The sequence below is a fragment of the Mustela nivalis genome, assembly GCF_964662115.1.
Source record: "Mustela nivalis genome assembly, chromosome: X".
In the NCBI taxonomy this organism is placed as follows: Eukaryota; Metazoa; Chordata; class Mammalia; order Carnivora; family Mustelidae; genus Mustela; species Mustela nivalis.
In genome coordinates this window covers 70,700,003-70,719,095 of record NC_139040.1, presented here as the reverse complement: position 1 = coordinate 70,719,095, position 19,093 = coordinate 70,700,003, and the positions used below count along the sequence as shown (strand labels likewise).

At 38.6% G+C, this 19,093-nt stretch overlaps 1 protein-coding gene across 2 annotated transcripts in view; it reads left to right on the top strand.

The window, feature by feature from the left end:
* YIPF6 (Yip1 domain family member 6) overlaps positions 1-19,093 on the top strand; it is a 38,632-nt gene that overhangs the window by 9,546 nt on the left and 9,993 nt on the right. For both annotated transcript variants that reach the window (XM_082716836.1, XM_082716837.1), the window contains exons 2-3: positions 7,845-7,973; positions 9,263-9,341. In XM_082716836.1, coding sequence (XP_082572962.1) covers positions 7,845-7,973; positions 9,263-9,341 — 208 coding nt within the window. The remainder of the gene's footprint in view (positions 1-7,844; positions 7,974-9,262; positions 9,342-19,093) is intronic.

Genomic DNA, 19,093 nt, shown 5'->3' with positions numbered 1-19,093 from the left:
TTCAACCTCTAGCCCCTCCCCTAGCAGTAGACTGCTGTTTGTTTTGATGCCCTACTTATTGCCTGGGAGGAGGGACTCCTTGCTGTCTTGGTCCAGGCTTTGTCTTAGGTAGTCCCTGTATCCCTGTGTCTCCTGAGTGGGACTTTGTCAGTGATTGTGTTTCTCCCCCAGTCGAAGGAGACTGTAGTGGTCTGGCCTCAGGCTGTTTTCCTATCCCTCCCCCAGGAGTAGAAAGATTTGTCTTTTCTCTTTCGCCAGTTGTAGTGGGTCTTCACCTGTTCCCTGGAGATAGCAGAGTTCCCCCAGTTGCTCTAAGGATCTTGTTCTGTAGGGGAGAAGGGTCCAAGCAGGGCTCTTTTAGCTTTTCTCAGAATTGGCAGCTGCTCCCTTGGCCAAAACCTAGACCTAGTGGAAGTCTGTGGAGAAGACTCTTTAGGTGGGTGTGAAATTCCCTTGTGTCTGATGCTTCCAGGGCCTCTGTGCCCTCATACAAGTCCATGCTTGGCCTTTAGCAGTTCATTTTCACTTTTAGCAGAATTCTTAAACATCTGTGTGGTACGCGGCGTCATTCTCTGTGTTGTGCTACAGTGTGCAAAGTAGTTCCCATGACCTATGTTTTCCTGAAAGCACCTTTTTTTAAATTTAATTTTTTAAATTTTTTTATAAACAAATAATGTATTATTAGCCCCAGGGGTATAGGTCGTTCAATCACCAGGTTTACACACTTCATAGCACTCACCATAGCACATACCCTCTCCAATGTCCATAACGCCACCACCCTCTCCCTACCTCCCTCCTCCCGGCCACCCTCAGTTTGTTTTGTGAAATTAAGAGTCTCTTATGGTTTGTCTCCCTCCCAATCCCATCTTGTTTCACTTATTCTTTTCCTAACCCCCAGACCCTCCACGTTGCATCTCCACTTCCTCATGTCAAGGAGATCATATGATAGTTGTCTTTCTCTGATTGACTTATTTTGCTAAGGATAATACCCTCTCGTTCCATCCACGTCGTCACAAATGGCAAGATTTCATTTCTTTTTTTTTCTTAAGACTTTATTTATTTATTTGACAGAGATCACAAGTAGTCAGAGAAGCAGGCAGAGAGACAGAGGAGAAAGCAGGCTCCCTGCTGAGCAGAGAGCCTAATGCGGGGCTTGATCCCAGGACTCTGGGATCATGACCTGAGCTGAAGGCAGAGGCTTTAACCCACTGAGCCACCCAGGCGCCCCAGATTTCATTTCTTTTGATGGCTGCATAGTATTCCACTGTATATATATACAACATCTTCTTTATCCATTCATCTGTTGATGGACATCTAGGTACTTTCCATAGTTTGGTTATTGTGAACATTGCTGCTATAAACATTCGGGTGCACGTGCCCCTTCGGATCACTACATTTATACCTTTAGGGTAAATACCCAGTAGTGCAATTGCTGGGTAATAAGGTAGCTCTATTTTCAACTTTTTGAGGAACCTCCATGCTGTTTTCCAGAGTGGTTGCACCAGCCAACAGTGTAGGAGGGTTCCCCTTCTCCCCATCCTCGCCAGCATCTGTCATTTCCTGAATGGTTAATTTTAGCCATTCTGACTGGTGTGAGGTGGTATCTAATTGTGGTTTTGATTTGTATTTCCCTGATGCCAAGTGATGTGGACTACTTTTTCATGTGTCTGTTGGCCATCTGGATGTCTTCTTTGCAGAAATGTCTATTCATGTCCACTGCCAATTTCTTGATTAGGCTATTTGTTTATTTATTTGGGTCCTTTCTCTTCTCTTTTCGATAAGTCTGACCAGGGGTTTATCAGTCTTTAATTCTTTCAAAGAACCATCTCCTAGGTTCGTTGACTTATTCTTTTGTGTTTTTTTGGTTTCTATTTCATTGATTTCTGCTCTGATCTTTACTATTTCTCTTCTTCTGCTGGGCTTAGACTTTCTTTGTTGTTCTTTCTCTAGCTCCTTTATGTGTTGGGTTAGGTTGTGTATTTGAGACCTTTCTTATTTGTTGAGAAATGTTTGTATTGCTATATATTTTCCTCTCAGGACTGTCTTTGCTGTGTCTCACAGATTTTGAAACATTGTCTTTTCATTATCATTTGTTTCCATGAATTTTTTCAATTCCTCTTTAATTTCCTGATTGAACCTTTCATTCTTTGGAAGGATGCTGTTTAGTCTCCGTGTATTTGGATTCTTTCCAAATTTCCTCTTGTGATTGAGTTCTAGCTTCAGAGCATTGTGGACTGAAAATATGCAGGGAATGATCCCAATCTTTTGGTACCCGTTGAGACCTGATTTGTGACCCAGGATGTCATCTATTTTGCAGAATGTTCCATGTGCACTAGAGAAGAATGTGTATTCTGTTGCTTTGGGATGGAATGTGCTGAAGTTATCTGTGATGTCCATCTGGTTCAGTGTCATTTAAGGCCTTTATTTCCTTGTTGCTCTTTTCCTTGGATGATCTGTCCATTTCAGTGAGGGGACTGTTAAAGTCCCCTACTATTATTGTATTATTGTCAATGTGTTTGTTTGATTTTATTAATTGGTTTATATAGTTGGCTGCTCCCATGGTAGTGGCATAGATATTTAAAATTGTTAGATCTTTTTGTTGGACAAACCCTTTGAGTATGATATAGTGTCCTGCCTCCTCTCTTATAGTCTTTGGCTTAAAATCTAACTGATCTGATATAAGGATTGCCACCCCAGCTTTCTTTTCATGTCCATTAGCATGGTAAATTGTTTTCCACCCCCTCACTTTAAATCTGGAGGTGTCTTTGGGTCTAAAATGAGTTTCTTGTGGGCAGTATATTGATGGGTTTTGTTTTTGTTATCCATTCTGATACCCTATGTCTTTTGATGGGGCATTTAGCCCATTTACATTCAAGGTAACTATTGAGAGATGTGAATTTATTGCCATTGTTGCCTGTAAGGTGACTATTACTGTATATTGTCTCTGTTCCTTTCTGATCTATTACTTCTAGTCTCTCTCTTTGCTTAGAGGACCCCTTTCAATATTTCCTTTAGAGCTGGTTTGGTGTTTGCAAATTCTTTCAGTTTTTGTTTGTCCTGGAAGCTTTTTATCTCTCCTTCTATTTTCAATGGTAGCCTAGCTGGATAGAGTATTCTTGGCTTCATGTTTTTCTTATTTAGTGCTCTGAATATATCATGCCAGTTCTTTCTGACCTGCGAGGTCTCTGTGGATAAGTCTGCTGCCAATCTAATATTTTTACCATTGTATGTTACAGACTTCTTGTCTCAGGCTGCTTTCAGGATTTTCTCTTTGTCGCTAAGACTTGTAAATTTTACTATTAGAAGATGGGATGTGGACCTATTCTTACTGATTTTGAGGGATGTTCTCTGCATCTCCTGGATTTTGATGCTTGTTCCCTTTGCTGTATTAGGGAAATTCTCTACAATAATTTTCTCCAATATACCTTCTGCTCCCCCTCTCTTCTTCTTCTGGAATCCCAATTATTCTGATGTTGTTTCGTCTTATGGTATCACTTTTCTCTTGAATTCTCTCCTCGTGGTCCAGTAGCTGTCTCTCTTTTGCTCAGCTTCTTTATTCTCTGTCATTTGGTCTTCTATATCACTAATTCTTTCTTCTGCCTCATTTCTCCTAGCAGTAAGAGCCTTCATTTTTTAATTATACCTCATTAATAGCTTCTTTGATTTCAACTTGGTTAGATTTTAGTTCTTTTATTTCTCCAGAAAGGGCTTTTATTTCTCCAGTAGGGTTCCTCTGATATCTTCCATACCTTTTTCAAGCCCAGCTAGAACCTTGAGAATCATCATTCTGAACTCTAGATCTGACATATTACTAATGTCCATATTAATTAGGTCCCTAGCCATTGGTACTGCCTCTTGTTCTTTTTTTTTGTGGTGAGTTTTTCTGCCTTGTCATTCTGTCCAGATAATATATGAAGGAGCAGATAAAATACTAAAAGGGTGGCAAAGACCCTATGAAAATGTGCTTTAACCAAATCAGAAGAGACCCCAAATTGTTGGGGGGGAGAAAGGGGGGGTAAAAAGAAGTTCAGGAAAAAGAAATTAAAAAGGAAAACAAGTAAAGAAACAATATAAAAAATAGTGTATATATATATATATATGTATATAAAATACCGTTGACTAAAACAGGGTCACCCATTTAATTTTGGGAGTATTTTGGTCTCTCAGAAGAAACTGCCTCTCAAAATTTTAATAAATGAAAAATGTGTATAAGGGCAAACATAATGAAGGGATGGAATATGACTATAAAGATGAAAAAAACCTTTTTTTTGTATTTCTGAAAAAGGAGTTGATAAGGTAAGTAGGTTGGGAGAATAAAGAAAAAGAAAGTGGAGAGAATTTTCTTGGGCTGGAGACTAGAACAAGCCCAGTGCTAGATTTAGGGTGTATTTTGATCTATTAGAAGAAGTTGTGCCCCAAATTTTTTAGAAGAAAAAACGCTATGTGTATACAAAAATAAAGTTAGATACAATGAAGGATAAAAGATGACTATAATAATGAAGGTTCAAAAAAAGATTATTTTTTTAATGAAAGGTGTTGTTAAGATAAACTAGTTTAAAAAACATTAAAAGAGGAAAGGGTAACAGTTAAAAAAATTTAGCAGCAGAAAAAAACAATTAAAAAAAATTAAGTTTGCAAGACTAAAGAATCATGGGGAGAAAGCCATGAATTCCATGCTTTACTTTCTCCTCCTCTGGAATTCTGCTGTTCTCCTTGGTAAGTGAACTTGGTCCTGGCTGGATTTCTTGTTGATCCTCTGGGGGAGGGGCCTGTTGTAGTGATTCTCAGGTGTCTTTGCCCAAGGCTGAATTGCACCACCCTTTTCAGGGGCCAGGCTAAGTAATCTGCTCAGGTTCGCTTTCAGGAGCTTTTGTTCCCTGAATGTTCAGGAGGATGGGAATGAAAATGGGCATCTCCCAGTCTCCGGCCTGGAGGAGCCAAGAGCTCAGGGCCCCACTCCTCAGTGCATCCTCAGAGAAAAGCACTCAATTACTCCTGTCTCCCTGTCCTCTGGCTGCACTCCGAGCTCACCCAGCCTGTGACCAAGCATCTCTGTCCCTGGCACACAGCTCTGCCTGGGGTCTCTGAACCGCAGCTGCCTGAGCTCTTCAAGGGGGGGTTTCCCCGGATCTTGTGGGGACCCCACTCACAGAGCAGTGGCCTGTGCCACGGATTGGGTTCAAGGTAACCCCGAGTTGAGAGCTCACTCCTCAGCTCCGTCTCTGTAGCTGGCTTCCCTGCTCTAATACCTGTGAGCTCTGAGAGACTTAGACACCCCCGATCCTTCTGTGACCCTGTGGGAGCAGAGGGCACACTGTCCCCATGTGGGCTTCACCCCAGTTTAGCCTCTGGAGTGATGTCCCTCAGTGGAGCAGACTTTTAAAAGTCCGGATTTTTTGCTCTGTTGCTCCGCCACTTGCCAGGATCTGGCCCCTCCACCCTATGGTCTATCTTCCTGTTACTTTGGATTCACTTCTCTGCCCATTCTACCTTTCAGAATGTAGTCGATTTTCTGTTTCTAGAATTGTTGCTCTTCTTCTCTTCGATCTCCTCTTGGATTTGTAGGTGTTTGGAATGATTTTGGTAAGCTATCTAGCTGATCTCCTGCTACCTGATGTCGTCTCAGCCTGCTACTTCTCCGCCATCTTGACTCCTCCCCTCTGGAAGCACCTTTCTTTCCTTGAATTTTATGCAGGCTGCTTGGTTGCCCTACAACCTTAACTCTTTGATGGGCTCAAGAAAAGTTGTGATTTTGTAGTTCATCTAACTTTTTCTCATTCTGTTGGCAGGGTGGGGGGAACGGTATTCTTTCCAGCTCTCCACATCCTAATCACAAGTCAAATTATAGTGTTTTAAAACCACTTGAAATATTTAATTCCTCATACCATAGGTTCATTTATTTTATTTTTCTTTCAATTTTAAGGACTTCTTTTAAGTTTTAATTTTGTTTCATAGTTATGTGAACTATTTATATGAAATCAAGTCATATACATGGAACAACTTGTATTTGAAAAAGCCTAGCCTCTTTCCCTGTCTCCTCTACCTTATTCCTCCCTTTCTTTAATAGGAGACCTCTTTTTATTTTATTTTATTTTTTTTAAGATTTTATTTATTTATTTGACAGAGAGAAATCACAAGTAGTTGGAGAGGCAGGCAGAGAGAGAGAGAGGGAAGCAGGCTCCCCGCTGAGCAGAGAGCTCGATGTGGGACTCGATCCCAGGACCCCGAGGTCATGACCTGAGCCGAAGGCAGCGGCTTAACCCACTGAGCCACCCAGGCGCCTCTAGGAGACCTCTTTTTAAAAAAATCCTATGACTTACATCACACTGCATGATTTATTTCTTTCACATTTCTTACATTTAAAAGATAACATTCGGGATGCCTGGGTGGCTCAGTTGGTGAAGCATCCGCCTTTGGCTCAGGTCATGATCCTAGGGTCTGGCGATCGAGTTCCACATCGAGCTCCTTGCTCCACAGGGAGTTTGCTTCTTCCTCTCCCTCTGCTCCTCATGCTCTTTCTTTGTCAAATAAATAAAGTCTTAAAAATAACATTCAGGTGTGAGTGTGTATTTGTATTCTCTCCTTTCTTAGATAAATGGTAGCATATTTTACAAACTTTTCTCCACATTCCTTTTTTATTTAACACTCCATAAATAGTACTTTGAAGAGACTCCCATTTCTTTTACAGCTGCATAGAGCTCTGTTATGTCCATATCCCATACTTTATTCAAGTAATCCTCTGTTGGTGGGCATATGGGTTATTCTCGGGTTTTTGCTTTTATAAGTAGTGTTAATAAGTAGCTTTGAGTATATGTGTTTTTGCCTTTTGTCTTTAGACTCCTAAAAGTGGCATTGCTTAGTCAATGGGTGATCCATGTATAAATTTTGCTAGACATTGCCAGATTCATCTTCGTAGACTGTAGTATTATTTTGCATTCCCACCAGATATGTGTGAATACTTCACTCCCAGAGTATGTTGTCATACTGTTGTATTTTTGTCAGTCTTAACAGGGAAAAACATTTATTACAAGTAGCTTTAATTTGCATTTCTTATTAAAAGTGTGTTTGAGAAGTTATTTTTCATAAGTTCTTTGAGCAACTTTATTCTTCCTAAAATTTCAGTGTACTGTCTTGTACTTTATTTACCTGCAACTGCTACCCTTTAAATATTGTGCCTGTTGGGACAATATCCATGTGAGAAGGGATTATTTTCTTAGGGACTTGAAGATTTCAGAGTTTTAGTTATACTAATAAAATTTGGCATTTGAACATAAGAGTTTATGAGCTTGCAATCTCACAATTCACTTGGGAAATGTTACTTGATCTGGTTTGCTAGGTAACCTGCTAGAAAGAGTAGAGATGAGAATTTATTTTGATATTTCCTTGTTCTTCCCAGTTTCCCGTTAGGCTTCACTTCATGCTCCTTGGTAGCCGGCAGAGGCCACCAGAGCCTACCACAGAGCAAAAGAGCTACAGAATTGTGGCTGTGTGAATATGCAATTCCCAAAAGGTTGTTTTCAGATAGCTTTGCAATCTTGCTAACTTGTGCCATGTGAAGGTTTCATGCTTGAAAGAAAGCAAATATTTGAGAGCAAGAAAGTGTCTATGCCGTTTACTTTGTAATTTTTTCTATCATGTGCCATCTCCTTATTTAAGTTAAAAGAAAAAACCATTTGAGAATTTTAGTTGAACGCATTGTGTAATGTCTGGTAAACTAATACCTTACTTTAAAAACTGTGTAACACCCCATGAAAAGACATAGTCTCTACTCACTAGGAAATGATGTCTTTGAAAAATGCTGCAGTTGATTACAGACTTTAACTTTTTTCCCCAACTCTTCTCAGTTTGCAGGCCTTTCTGATATATCGATCTCACAAGACATCCCTGTGGAAGGAGAAATCACCATTCCTATGAGATCTCATATTCGGGAATTTGACAGCTCCACATTAAATGAATCTGTTCAGAATACCATTGTAAGTTAGCCTAGCTGAGAGAACTTCTGTTCAGTATCATGGGACTAAGTAACTATAGGACTTTTTGGTTTGGCTCACTGATTTTCAGTATATCTTATTTATTGAAATTTAAGATTTTCCCCTAGAGAATAACTCGTACAGCCTTTTTGGAGAGCAATTTGGCTGTAATGAGTATTAAGAATCTTACAATGTTCGAATATTTTTAAGCTGGTCATTCTGCTCCACATAGGGTATATGGAATTTAAAAAAAAATATTTTTCAAAATACAGAAGAATATTAATATACAAAGATGTTTATTACAGCATTCCTTATAATAAGGGTAAATTGAACAACAGAAGGGATTTCAGTTAAGTAAATTGTGTTATATCTATGGGATGGAATACTAAACATTTGTTAATATATTCATAAAGAACTATTAATTACATGAAGAAATTGATAGGTGAAAAAATTAGGACAGAATTATCTCAACTATATTTGACAGGTTATATTTATATTGTTGTACTCTTTTACAAATGTCTAGATTTTTTTAAAGTTCTATTTATTTATTTATTTATTTGAAAGAGAGAGGAGATTGAACAGGGTGGGGGAGAGGGAGAGTGAGAAGGAGAAGCAGACCCCCTGCTGAGCAGGAAGTCCAACAGGGGGCTTGATCCCAGGACTGTAAGATCATTACCTGAGCCACCCAGGTGCTCCTCAGCTGTCTTGATCTTTAAAAATCTTGCTTCTAGGATTCATTTACCAGTTAAATTGGAAATGTTGGAAATTAATTTGTTTTATTCTGTATAATATGGTTGTTAGGGAGCAGGCTCATTGGCCCTTAGGACTTCATCAGTTATGAACTGAAAGTCAGATGCCATGTGTTGCAGAGTAGATTTTAATAGTTACATTATTTTAGTTTCTTTAAGTAACATATTGGTACAGCTGTGTTTCTCCTTTACAGAGCTTTAAAAATCAAAACAGAACAGGTGGATGTGGTAAAGAGTTAAATGTTGGCTTAAGGACTTAATTAAAAAGTTAATAGAGCACTGAGTAGTATATAAGACTGATGAATCACTGACCTCTAACTCTGAAATGATTATGCATTTTATATTAATTAATTGAATTTAAGTAAATTTTTTAAAAGTTAGTAGAAATACATTACCTTTCTGTTTGTATAGGGAAGGTGTTAAACTGACATTGTAGTTCCCAAATTCAGTGAACCTAGGAGGTTAAAATAAATTTGAGCAAATTAAGTGAGGGGACTACTTCGTAACTTGGTCAGGACACTACAAGTTGCTTATGTCTTTCAGATGCGTGATCTAAAAGCTGTTGGGAAAAAATTCATGCATGTTTTGTACCCAAGGAAAAGTAATACTCTGTTGAGAGATTGTAAGTATATAGTTTTTTGAGGATTTGCTGTTTTTCAATGTACCTTATCAAATACGTTATGTGGCTACATTTCTGTGATAAGAAAACTGGCATTTTGCAAAATGAAAAATATATAAAAGAATATGTAAATGAACGTTTTGGAAGAATTTAAACATTTAGAATTGAATTTCAGAGATTGGAAGATTTTGCGTAATGTATCATCTTCATCAATAAATATAGACAGTATATCTTTTTTTGTTTGCTTTTGTTTTTGTTTTATTAATTATTTTTATTAAAGTATAATGTATTATTTGTCCCAGGGGAACAGGTCTGTGAATCATCAGGCTTGCACACTTCACAGTACACACCAAATCACATACCCTCCCTAATGTCCATAACCCAGCCACCCTCTCCATCCCTCCTGTCCCCCTAGCAACCCTCAGTTTGTTTCATGAGATTTAGAGTCTCTTATGTTTTGTCTCCCTCCCAATCCCATCTTGTTTCGCTTTCCTTTCCCTAACCACAAATCCCCCCCATTCTGCCTCTCAAATTCCTCATATCAAAGAGATCACATGATAATTGCCTTTCTCTGATTGACTTACTTCGCTCAGCATAATACCCTCTAACTCCATTCACATTGTTGCAAATGGCAAGATTTCATTTCTTTTGATGGCTGCATAGTATTCCATTGTGCATATATACCACATCTTTATCCATTCATCTGTTGATGTACATCTAGGTTGTTTCCATAATATGGCTATTGTGGACACTGCTGCTATGAACATTCATGTGCACATGCCCTTTCAAAATCACTACATTTGTATTTTTAGGGTAAATACCCAGTAGTGCGATTACTGGGTCATAGGGTAGCTTTATTTCTAACTTTTTGAGTAACCTCCATGCTGTTTTCCATAGTGGTTGTACCAGATTGCATTCCAACCAGCAATATAGGAGGGTTCCCCTTTCTCCCCATCCTCGCCAGCATCTGTCATTTCCTGAATGGTTAATTTTAGCCATTCTGACTGGTGTGAGGTGGTATCTCATTGTGGTTTTGATTTGTATTTCCCTGATGCCCAGTGATGGTGAGCATTTTTCCATGTGTCTGTTGGCCATCTGGATGTCTTCTTTGCAGAAATGTCTGTTCATGTCCACTGCCCATTTCTTGATTAGGCTATTTGTTCTTTGGGTGTTGAGTTTGATAAGTTCTTTATAGATTTTGGATACTAGCCCTTTATCTGATATGTCATTTGCAAATATCTTCTCCCATTCTGTCCGTTGTCTTTTGGTTTTGTTAACTGTTTCTTTGCTGTGCAAAACATTTTGATCTTGATGAAGTCCCAAGAATTCATCTTTGCTCTTGCTTCCCTTGCCTTCGGCAATGTCTCTAGGATGATGTTGCTGCGGCTGAGGTCGAAGAGGTTGCTGCCTGTGTTCTCCTCAAGGATTTTGATGGATTCCTTTCTCACATTGAGGTCCTTCATCCATTTTGAGTCTATTTTCGTGTGTGGTGTAAGGAAATGGTCCAATTTCATTTTTCTGCTTGTGGCTGCCCAATTTTCCCAACACCATTTGTTGAAGAGACTGTCTCTTTTCCATTGGACATTCTTTCCTGCTTTGTTGAAGATTAGTTGACCATAGAGTTGAGGATCTATTTCTGGGCTCTCTGTTCTGTTCCATTGATCTATGTGTCTGTTTTTGTGCCAGTACCATACTCTCTTGATGATGACAGCTTTATAATAGAGGCTTGAAGTCTGGAATTGTGATGTCACCAACTTTGGTTTTCTTTTTCTATCTCCTTTGGCTATTCGAGGTCTTTTCTGGTTCCATGTAAATTTTAGGATTATTTGTTCCATTTCTTTGAAAAAGTTGATGGTATTTTGATAGGGATTGCATTGAATGTGTAGATTGCTTTAGGTAGCATAAACATTGTCACAGTATTTGTTCTTCCAATTCATTAGCATGGAACGTTTTTCCATTTCTTTGTGTCTTCCTCAATTTCTTTCATGAGTACACTATAGTATTCTGAGTATAGATTCTTTGCCTCTTTGGTTAGGTTTATTCCTAGGTATCTTATGGTTTTGGGTGCAATTGTAAATGGGATTGACTCCTTAGTTTCTCTTTCTTCTGTCTTGCTGTTGGTGTATAGAAACGCAACTGGTTTCTGAGCATTGATTTTATATCCTGACACTTTACTGAATTTCTGTACAAGTTCTAGCAGTTTTGGAGTGGAGCCTTTTGGGTTTTCCACATATAGTATCATATCATCTGCAAAGATTGATGATTTGACTTCTTCTTTGCCGATTTGGATGCCTTTAATTTTTGTTGTTGTTGTTGTCTGATTGCTGAGGCTAGGACTTCTAGTACTCTGTTGAACAGCAGTGGTGATAATGGATATTCCTGCCATGTTCCTGACCTTAGTGGAAAAGCTCTCAGTTTTTCTCCATTGAGAATGTTATTTGCGGTGGGTTTTTCATAGATGGCTTGATAAATATTGAGGTATGTGCCCTCTATCCCTACACTTTGAAGAGTTTTGATCAGGAAGGGATGCTGTACTTTGTTAAATGTTTTTTCAGCATCTATTGAGAGTATGATATGGTTCTTGTTCTTTCTTTTATTAATGTATTTTATCAAATTGATTGACTTGTGGCTGTTGAACCAACCTTGCAGCCCTGGAATAAGTCCCACTTGGTCGTGGTGAATAATCCTTTGAATGTACTGTTGGATCCTATTGGCTAGTATTTTCGTGAGAATTTTCGCATCTGTGTCCATCAAGGATTTTGGTCTGCAATTCTCCTTTTGATGGGATCCTTGTCTGGTTTTGGGGTCAAGGTGATGCTGCCCTCAAAAAATGAGTTTGGAAGTTTTCCTTCCATTCCTATTTTTAGAACAGTTTCAGGAGATTAGGTATTAATTTTTCTTTAAATGTTTGGTAGAATTCTCCTGGGAAACCATCTGGCCCTGGGCTCTTATTTGTTGGGAGATTTTTGATGACTGCTTTAATCTCCTTACTGGTTATGGGTCTGCTCAGGTTTTCTATTTCTTCCTGGTTCAGTTTTGGCAGTTTATAGGTCTCTAGGAATGCATCCATTTCTTCCAGATTGTCAAATTTGCTGGTGTATAGTTGCTCATAATATGTTCTTATAAGTGTTTGTAGTTTTTTGGTGTTGATTGTGATCTCTCCTCTTTCATTCATGATTTTATTTATTTGGGTCCTTTCTCTTTTCTTTTTGTTAAGTCTGGCCAGGGTTTATCAATCTTATTAATTCTTTCAAAGAACTAGCTCCTAGTTTCGTTGATTTGTTCTACTGTTCTTTTGGTTTCTATTTCATTGATTTCTGCTCTGATCTTTATTATTTCTCTTCTCCTGCTGGTTTAGGATTTCTTTGCTATTCTTTCTACAGCTCCTTTAGGTATAGGATTAGGTTGTGTACTTCAGACTTTTCTTGTTTCTTGAGAAAGGCTTGTATTGCTATATATTTTCTTCTCAGGACTGCCTTTGCTGTGTCCCACAGATTTTGTACGGTTGTGTTTTTGTTATCATTTATTTCCATGAATTTTTTCAATTCTTCTTTAATTTCCTGGTTAAACCATTCATTCCTTAGTAGAATGCTCTTTAGCCTCCATGTATTTCAGTTCTTTCCAACTTTGCTTTCATGATTGAGATCTATCTTCAGGCCATTGTGATCTGAAAATATGCAGGGAATGATCCCAATCTTTTGGTACCAGTTGAGACCGGATTTGTGACCCAGGATGCGATCTTTTCTGCAGAATGTTCCATGTGCACTAGAGAAGAATGTATATTCTGTTGCTTTGGGATGGAATGTTCTGAAGATATCTTTGATGTTCATCTGGTTCATTGTGTCATTTAATCCCTTTATTTCCTTTTTGCTCTTTTCCTTGGATGATCCATCTATTTCAGTGAGGGGGTTGTTAAAGTTGCCTACTATTATTGTATTATTGTCGATATGTTTCTTTGATTTTGTTATTAATTGGTTTATATAGTTGGCTGCTCCTATGGTAGGGGCATAGATATTTAATATTGTTAGATCTTCTTGTTGGACAGACACTTTGAGTATGATATAGTGTCCTTCCTTATCTCTGTATAGTGTTTGACTTAAAATCTTTAAATTTTTTTTTAAATCTTTAATCCTGCTTTCAGGATTTTCTCTTTGTCACTAAGACTTATAAAATTTACTATTAGATGATGGGGTGTGGACCTATTTTTAATTGATTTTGAGGGAGGTTCTCTGCACCTCCTGGATTTTGATGCTTATTCCCTTTGCCCTATTAGGGAAATTCACTCCAATAATTTGCTCCAATATACCTTCTGCTCCCCTCTCTCTTTCTTCTTCTTCTGGAATCCCAATTATTCTAATGTTGTTTCTTCTTATGGTATCACTTATCTCTCTCATTCTCCCCTTGTGGTCCAGTAGTTGTTTGTCTCTCTTTTGCTCAGCTTCTTTATTTTCTGTCATTTGGTCTTCTATATCACTAATTCTCTCTTCTGCCTCATTCATCCTAGCAGTAGGAGCCTCCATTTTTTTATTGCACCTCATTAATAGCTTTTTTGATTTCAATGTTGTAAGATTTTAGTTCTTTTATTTCTCCAGAAAGGGCTTTTATTTCTCCAGGCAGGGTTTTTCTAATATCTTCCATGCCTTTTTTGAGTCCGGCTATCACCTTGAGAATCGTTGTTCTGAACTCTAGTTCTGACTTATTACCAATGTCCATATTTATTAGGTCCTTAGTCATTGGTACTGCCTCTTGTTCTTTTTTTAGTGGTGAGTTTTTCTGCCTTGTCATTTTTTCCAGATAAGAATATATGAACAAGAGAATAAAACACTAAAAGTGTGGCAGAGACCCCAGAAAAATGCATGCTAACCAAATCAGAAGAGATCCTAAAACTGGCAGGAGAAGAAAGGGGAAAAAAGATAAAAATTTAAAATAAAAACAAATTATATATATATATATATATATATATATATATATGTATGTATATGACTGGTGAATAGAACAGAGCCACCCACTTGATTTTGGTATCTTAGAAGAAACTACCTCCCAAAATTTTAAAGAAAGAAAAAGTTATATATGTAAGGGTACATAAATATAAGGGTAAACACAATGAAGGGATGGCATGTGACTGTAAAGATGAAAATTTAAAAAAAAATTCTAAAAAAGGAATTGATAAGATAAGTTGGTTGGAAAAAGAAAAAAAAGAGGAAGGAATGTGCTTATGCTGGAGACTAGAACAAAGCCATGTGCTAGATTAGGGTATATTTTGATCTATTAGAAGAAATTGTGTCCCCAAATTTTTTAGAATAAAGAAAAAACCTATGTGTATACAAAAAGGAAGGTTAAATACAGTGAAGGGATAAAAAACAACTATAATATTGAGGGTTTATAAAGATCGTTTTTAGAAAGCTATTGTTAAGATAAACTAGTTAAAAAACGCTAAAAGAGGAAAGAGGAGAAGTTAAAAAATAGAATAAGAAAAAAAATAAAAGAAATTAACTTTGCAAAAGGAATGGATCATGGGGGAAAAGCCGTGAATTCTCTGTGTTGTTTTCCCCTAGCTCTGGAGTTCTGCTGTTCTCCTTGAGCCACCTGTGAGCTTGGTCTTGCCTGGATGTTCTTGCTAATCTTATGGGGGAAGAGCCTGTTGCAGTGATTCTCAAATGTCTTTGCCCGAGGTGTAATTGCACCTCCTTGCCAGGGACTGGCCTAAGTAATCTGCTCGGATTCACTCTCAGTAGCTTTTGTTCCCTGATCGCTTTCCACAGAGGTCTGGAGGACAGGGATGAAAACGGTGGCCTCCCAGTCTCTGGCCTGGTGGAGCTGAGAGCTTGGGGCCCCACTCCTCAGTGTGCCCTCAGAAATATGCAGTCAATCGCTCCTGTCTCCCTGGTCTCCGGCCACACTCCGAGCTCACCCGGTCTGTGAAGAGCATTTCTTTCTCTGGTGCATGGCCCCTTTTGGAGTCTCCAAACCCAACAGATTCCTGCCGAGCTGCTCCTCCCAGAGCAGGAAGGTAGTCTCCCTGGCTCTGCCACTTGTGTTGCCCTGCTCGAAGAGCTGTAGCCCGACTGTGTCTTGGATCATGGTTTAAGGTAATCCTGATCTGAAAGCTCACTCTTTTGGCTCTGCAATTGGCTTCCCCGCTCCAATACCTGGCAGCTGTGTCACACTCAGACACCCTCAATCTTTCTGTGACCCCGTGGGACCTGAGAGCACACTGTCCCAGGAGGGCTCCACCCCTACTTAGCCTCTGGAGTGATTTCCATCAGTGGAGTAGACTTCTAAATATTCTGATTTTGTGCTCCACTGCTGCACTGCTTTCCAGGAGCTGGACCTTCCTCTCATGGCCTACCTTCCCTGTCACATTGGATTTCCTTCTCTGCATGTCCCACCTTTCAGAAATTAGTCAATTTTCTGTTCCTAGAATTGCTGCTCTTCTTCTCTTTTATCTCCTGTTGAGTTTTTAGGTGTTCGGAATAATTGGATACCTATATAGCTGAACTCCTGGGATCTGATGTTGTTTCAGTCTGCTACTCCTCTGCCATCTTGCCTCTCTCTATAGACGGTATATCTCTATCTGCCACTGGAAATAAAAAACAGTTTTGGAAGCTATAAGCACATAGGGACTTTATTCGACCTGAGCTGACAATCTCCAAGGGAAAGGCAAAATGTTTCAATATTAAATTAGAATAACAGCCTAGGATTAACAAATTAATAGTATCTTTATTGACATTTCTATTTGCAGAACTATTACTTAGTCTGATGACTATGTTTTTTTGACTAAGAGGACTATCAAAACAGTTTTTGCAATAAATTATGGTCTATTTAGAATTTATTATTAAAATCATTAGACCTTTTATATTTGCTTTCATAGTACCCTTTATCAGAAAAATTGAATCAGTTGTTTGAGAATAGTGACAATGATGTACATGAGTGCACCTTCTATTTGGGCAGCATTTCAGCTATAATGTAGGGATGCCAACATGTGGCACATGGATGCAGCATCAGAATCTTTCTTAACATAGTACACGGTGGGTTAGAGCTGACATGATTTGTTACTACTGGTATGTAGTGGAAAGAGCATGGACAGATCTGGGTTTGAATCATGGTTCCATTACTACCTGTGTGATCTTGAATAAGACAGTTAACTTTTCTGAGGCTCAAGTTTCTTTCTCTGTTAAAGAGGAGATAAAAATGTATATCTGCTGGTGAGGCTTAGAGGTAATACATATCAACCACCTCTCACAGCATGTGACATTTGATAGTTGCACCATAAATGGTAACTGTTACTCTAGTGCCATGCCCTCCTCCTGCACGCACACACACACACACACACACACACACACACAATCTTTTTTAATCCTTAACAACAACCCTGTGAAGTAGGAATTATTGGTCCTGTTTTACAGATGAAGAAAATGAGTCTCAGAGAAGCTAAGAGTCTGGTTAGGATGACACAGGCAGTACTAGAACCCAGTTTTCAAGTTCATTTTCTTTCCATTCTACCACTACTCGCCCAGGTGTAAGGATACCCTTTCAACTGCTGCTGTGGCTCAGTCCAAAACAAGTTTGCTTTCGTGGCAATGCAGAACCAGTGTGGTATTTTGCTTATTAGTGATGATGATTAGCTATGTCATGTGTTAAAGTCCATTTCCAGACCTTGTGGGGATAGACAGATAGGCTGGCACAAAGGGTAAGTTAGTCATGGCCCAAATTTGTACTTCTGCCCTGCCCTGTTAGCATAGCCCTTGGCAAAGTGTTAAGGAAAAAAATCATGACTTAAAAAAACCCACAATGCTGTATCACTTCACACCCAATAGGATAGCCATTATCAAAGAAATAGAAATAACAATTATTGGTGAGGATGTGGAGAAATTAGAACCCTTTTGCATTGCTAATGGGAATGTGAAATGGTGCAGCTGCTGTGCAAAATGGCATGATGGTTCCTCAGAAAATTAAGCATAGAATTACTGTATGATCCACTTATTCCACTTCTAGGTATATACCCCAAAATTGAAAGCAGGAACTCAAGCAGATATTTGTACAGCCATGTTCATAGCAGCCTTATTCACAATAGCCAAAAGGTGAATGGATGGATAGATAAGTTGTGGTATACACACCATGACATATACCATATACTAACGGACTATGACTCAGTTTTAAAAAGGAGTTAAATTCTGATCCATGCTACAACATGGATGAGCTGTGAAGACATTGCGCTAAGTAAAATAAGCCAGTCACAAAAGGACATATTTTTTTTCACTTCTAGTAGGTTCCTAGAGTAGTTGAACTGATACAAAGTAAAATGATGATTGCTGGAGGTTAAGTGGGAAATAGGGTTGGAGTTTTAGTTTAGGAAGATGAAAAAGTTCTGGAGATGGATGATACAAGGTTTGCAAAACAGTGAATGTACCCAAAGCTTGTACACTTAGAAGTGACTAAAATGGCAAATTTTGTGAGATATATATATATTTTTTCTTATTTTAGTAGAATATACATATATTCTACTAATATTCTACTAAAATAAGAAAATAGTTTTAACTATTTCAGACTTTTTATGAATTAAGAAAAACTTAAGTGTATTTTTTTTTAAAGACTTTATTTATTTATTTATTTGACAGACAGAGATCACAAGTAGGCAGAGAGGCAGGCAGAGAGAGAGAGAGAGAGAGAGAGAGGGAAGCAGGCTTCCCGCGGAGCAGGGACCCCGATGCAGGGCTCAATCCCAGGACCCTGAGATCATGACCCGAGCCGAAGGCAGCAGCCCAAACCACTGAGCCACCCAGGCGCCCCTTAAGTGTATTTTTTTAAATGTGTATTAGTATCAGTTGTACTTGAATTTACTTTTTTAGTTGATAAGTTCAAAAATTTAACAAGAAAAACAGTATTTTATCAGAGTGGTAGGATTATGATTTTTCTTTATACCTTTTCCAAACTTTCCACAGTGGTGTCAAAATTACTTATATAATGTGGGCAAAAAAATGTAAATATGTACATATGCATACTTCTTTAGAGTTATGTACGTAAGAAGTGAAAGTTAGAAATGGTATATGTATCTTTTTTCATTTTTGTTGGGGAAGGTTAATTTTGCTGTAAGCTGTATGTTACTGAACTGTTGGATGATGAATTTACCTAACAGCTATTAATTGAGAACCACTGTGCTTAGACCTGATGTTGGCAGAGGCTTTTATACTTTTCTAAAAGTTGCCTGTTATTTGCTAAGGTTTGACCTTATGAAATTACCAATATAGACTTGTTTTCTCACCTATACAAACAGCAGTTCCATACTAGTTCAGTGTAATAATTTTGAAAGGGAAGCAGTGTGGCAGAGTGGAAAGAACTTTGGAGTAGGACTCAGAAGACTGAGGTTCTGGTCCCACTTCCATACCTAACTATTACATATATATGTGGGGAAGTCACTTCCTTCTCAGCTTCATTTCTCATATTCTAGAGGTGAACCTGATTATACTAATGTAGTCTCAGTGACTTGGCTCTAGTCTTTCTGAGGATGGGGCACCTAAGTTTTTGACCTCTGGCCCATTGGTCTTTATAGCATGTTGGAATGTGGCTTAGTAGGTGGAAGAGGGGTGATTTGTGGTCTATGAAGTCAACAAAATTGAAAGGATATATGAAGAAGGGCATTCAGAATCGGGGGGCAGGGAGGGCAGGTAGAGGGGTAGGAGAGGTTGGGTAGGCTTGGGCAGACAGAAAGAGCCTTGATGTCTGAATTCCAAGAGTGGGAGAGGTAGATAATTGGA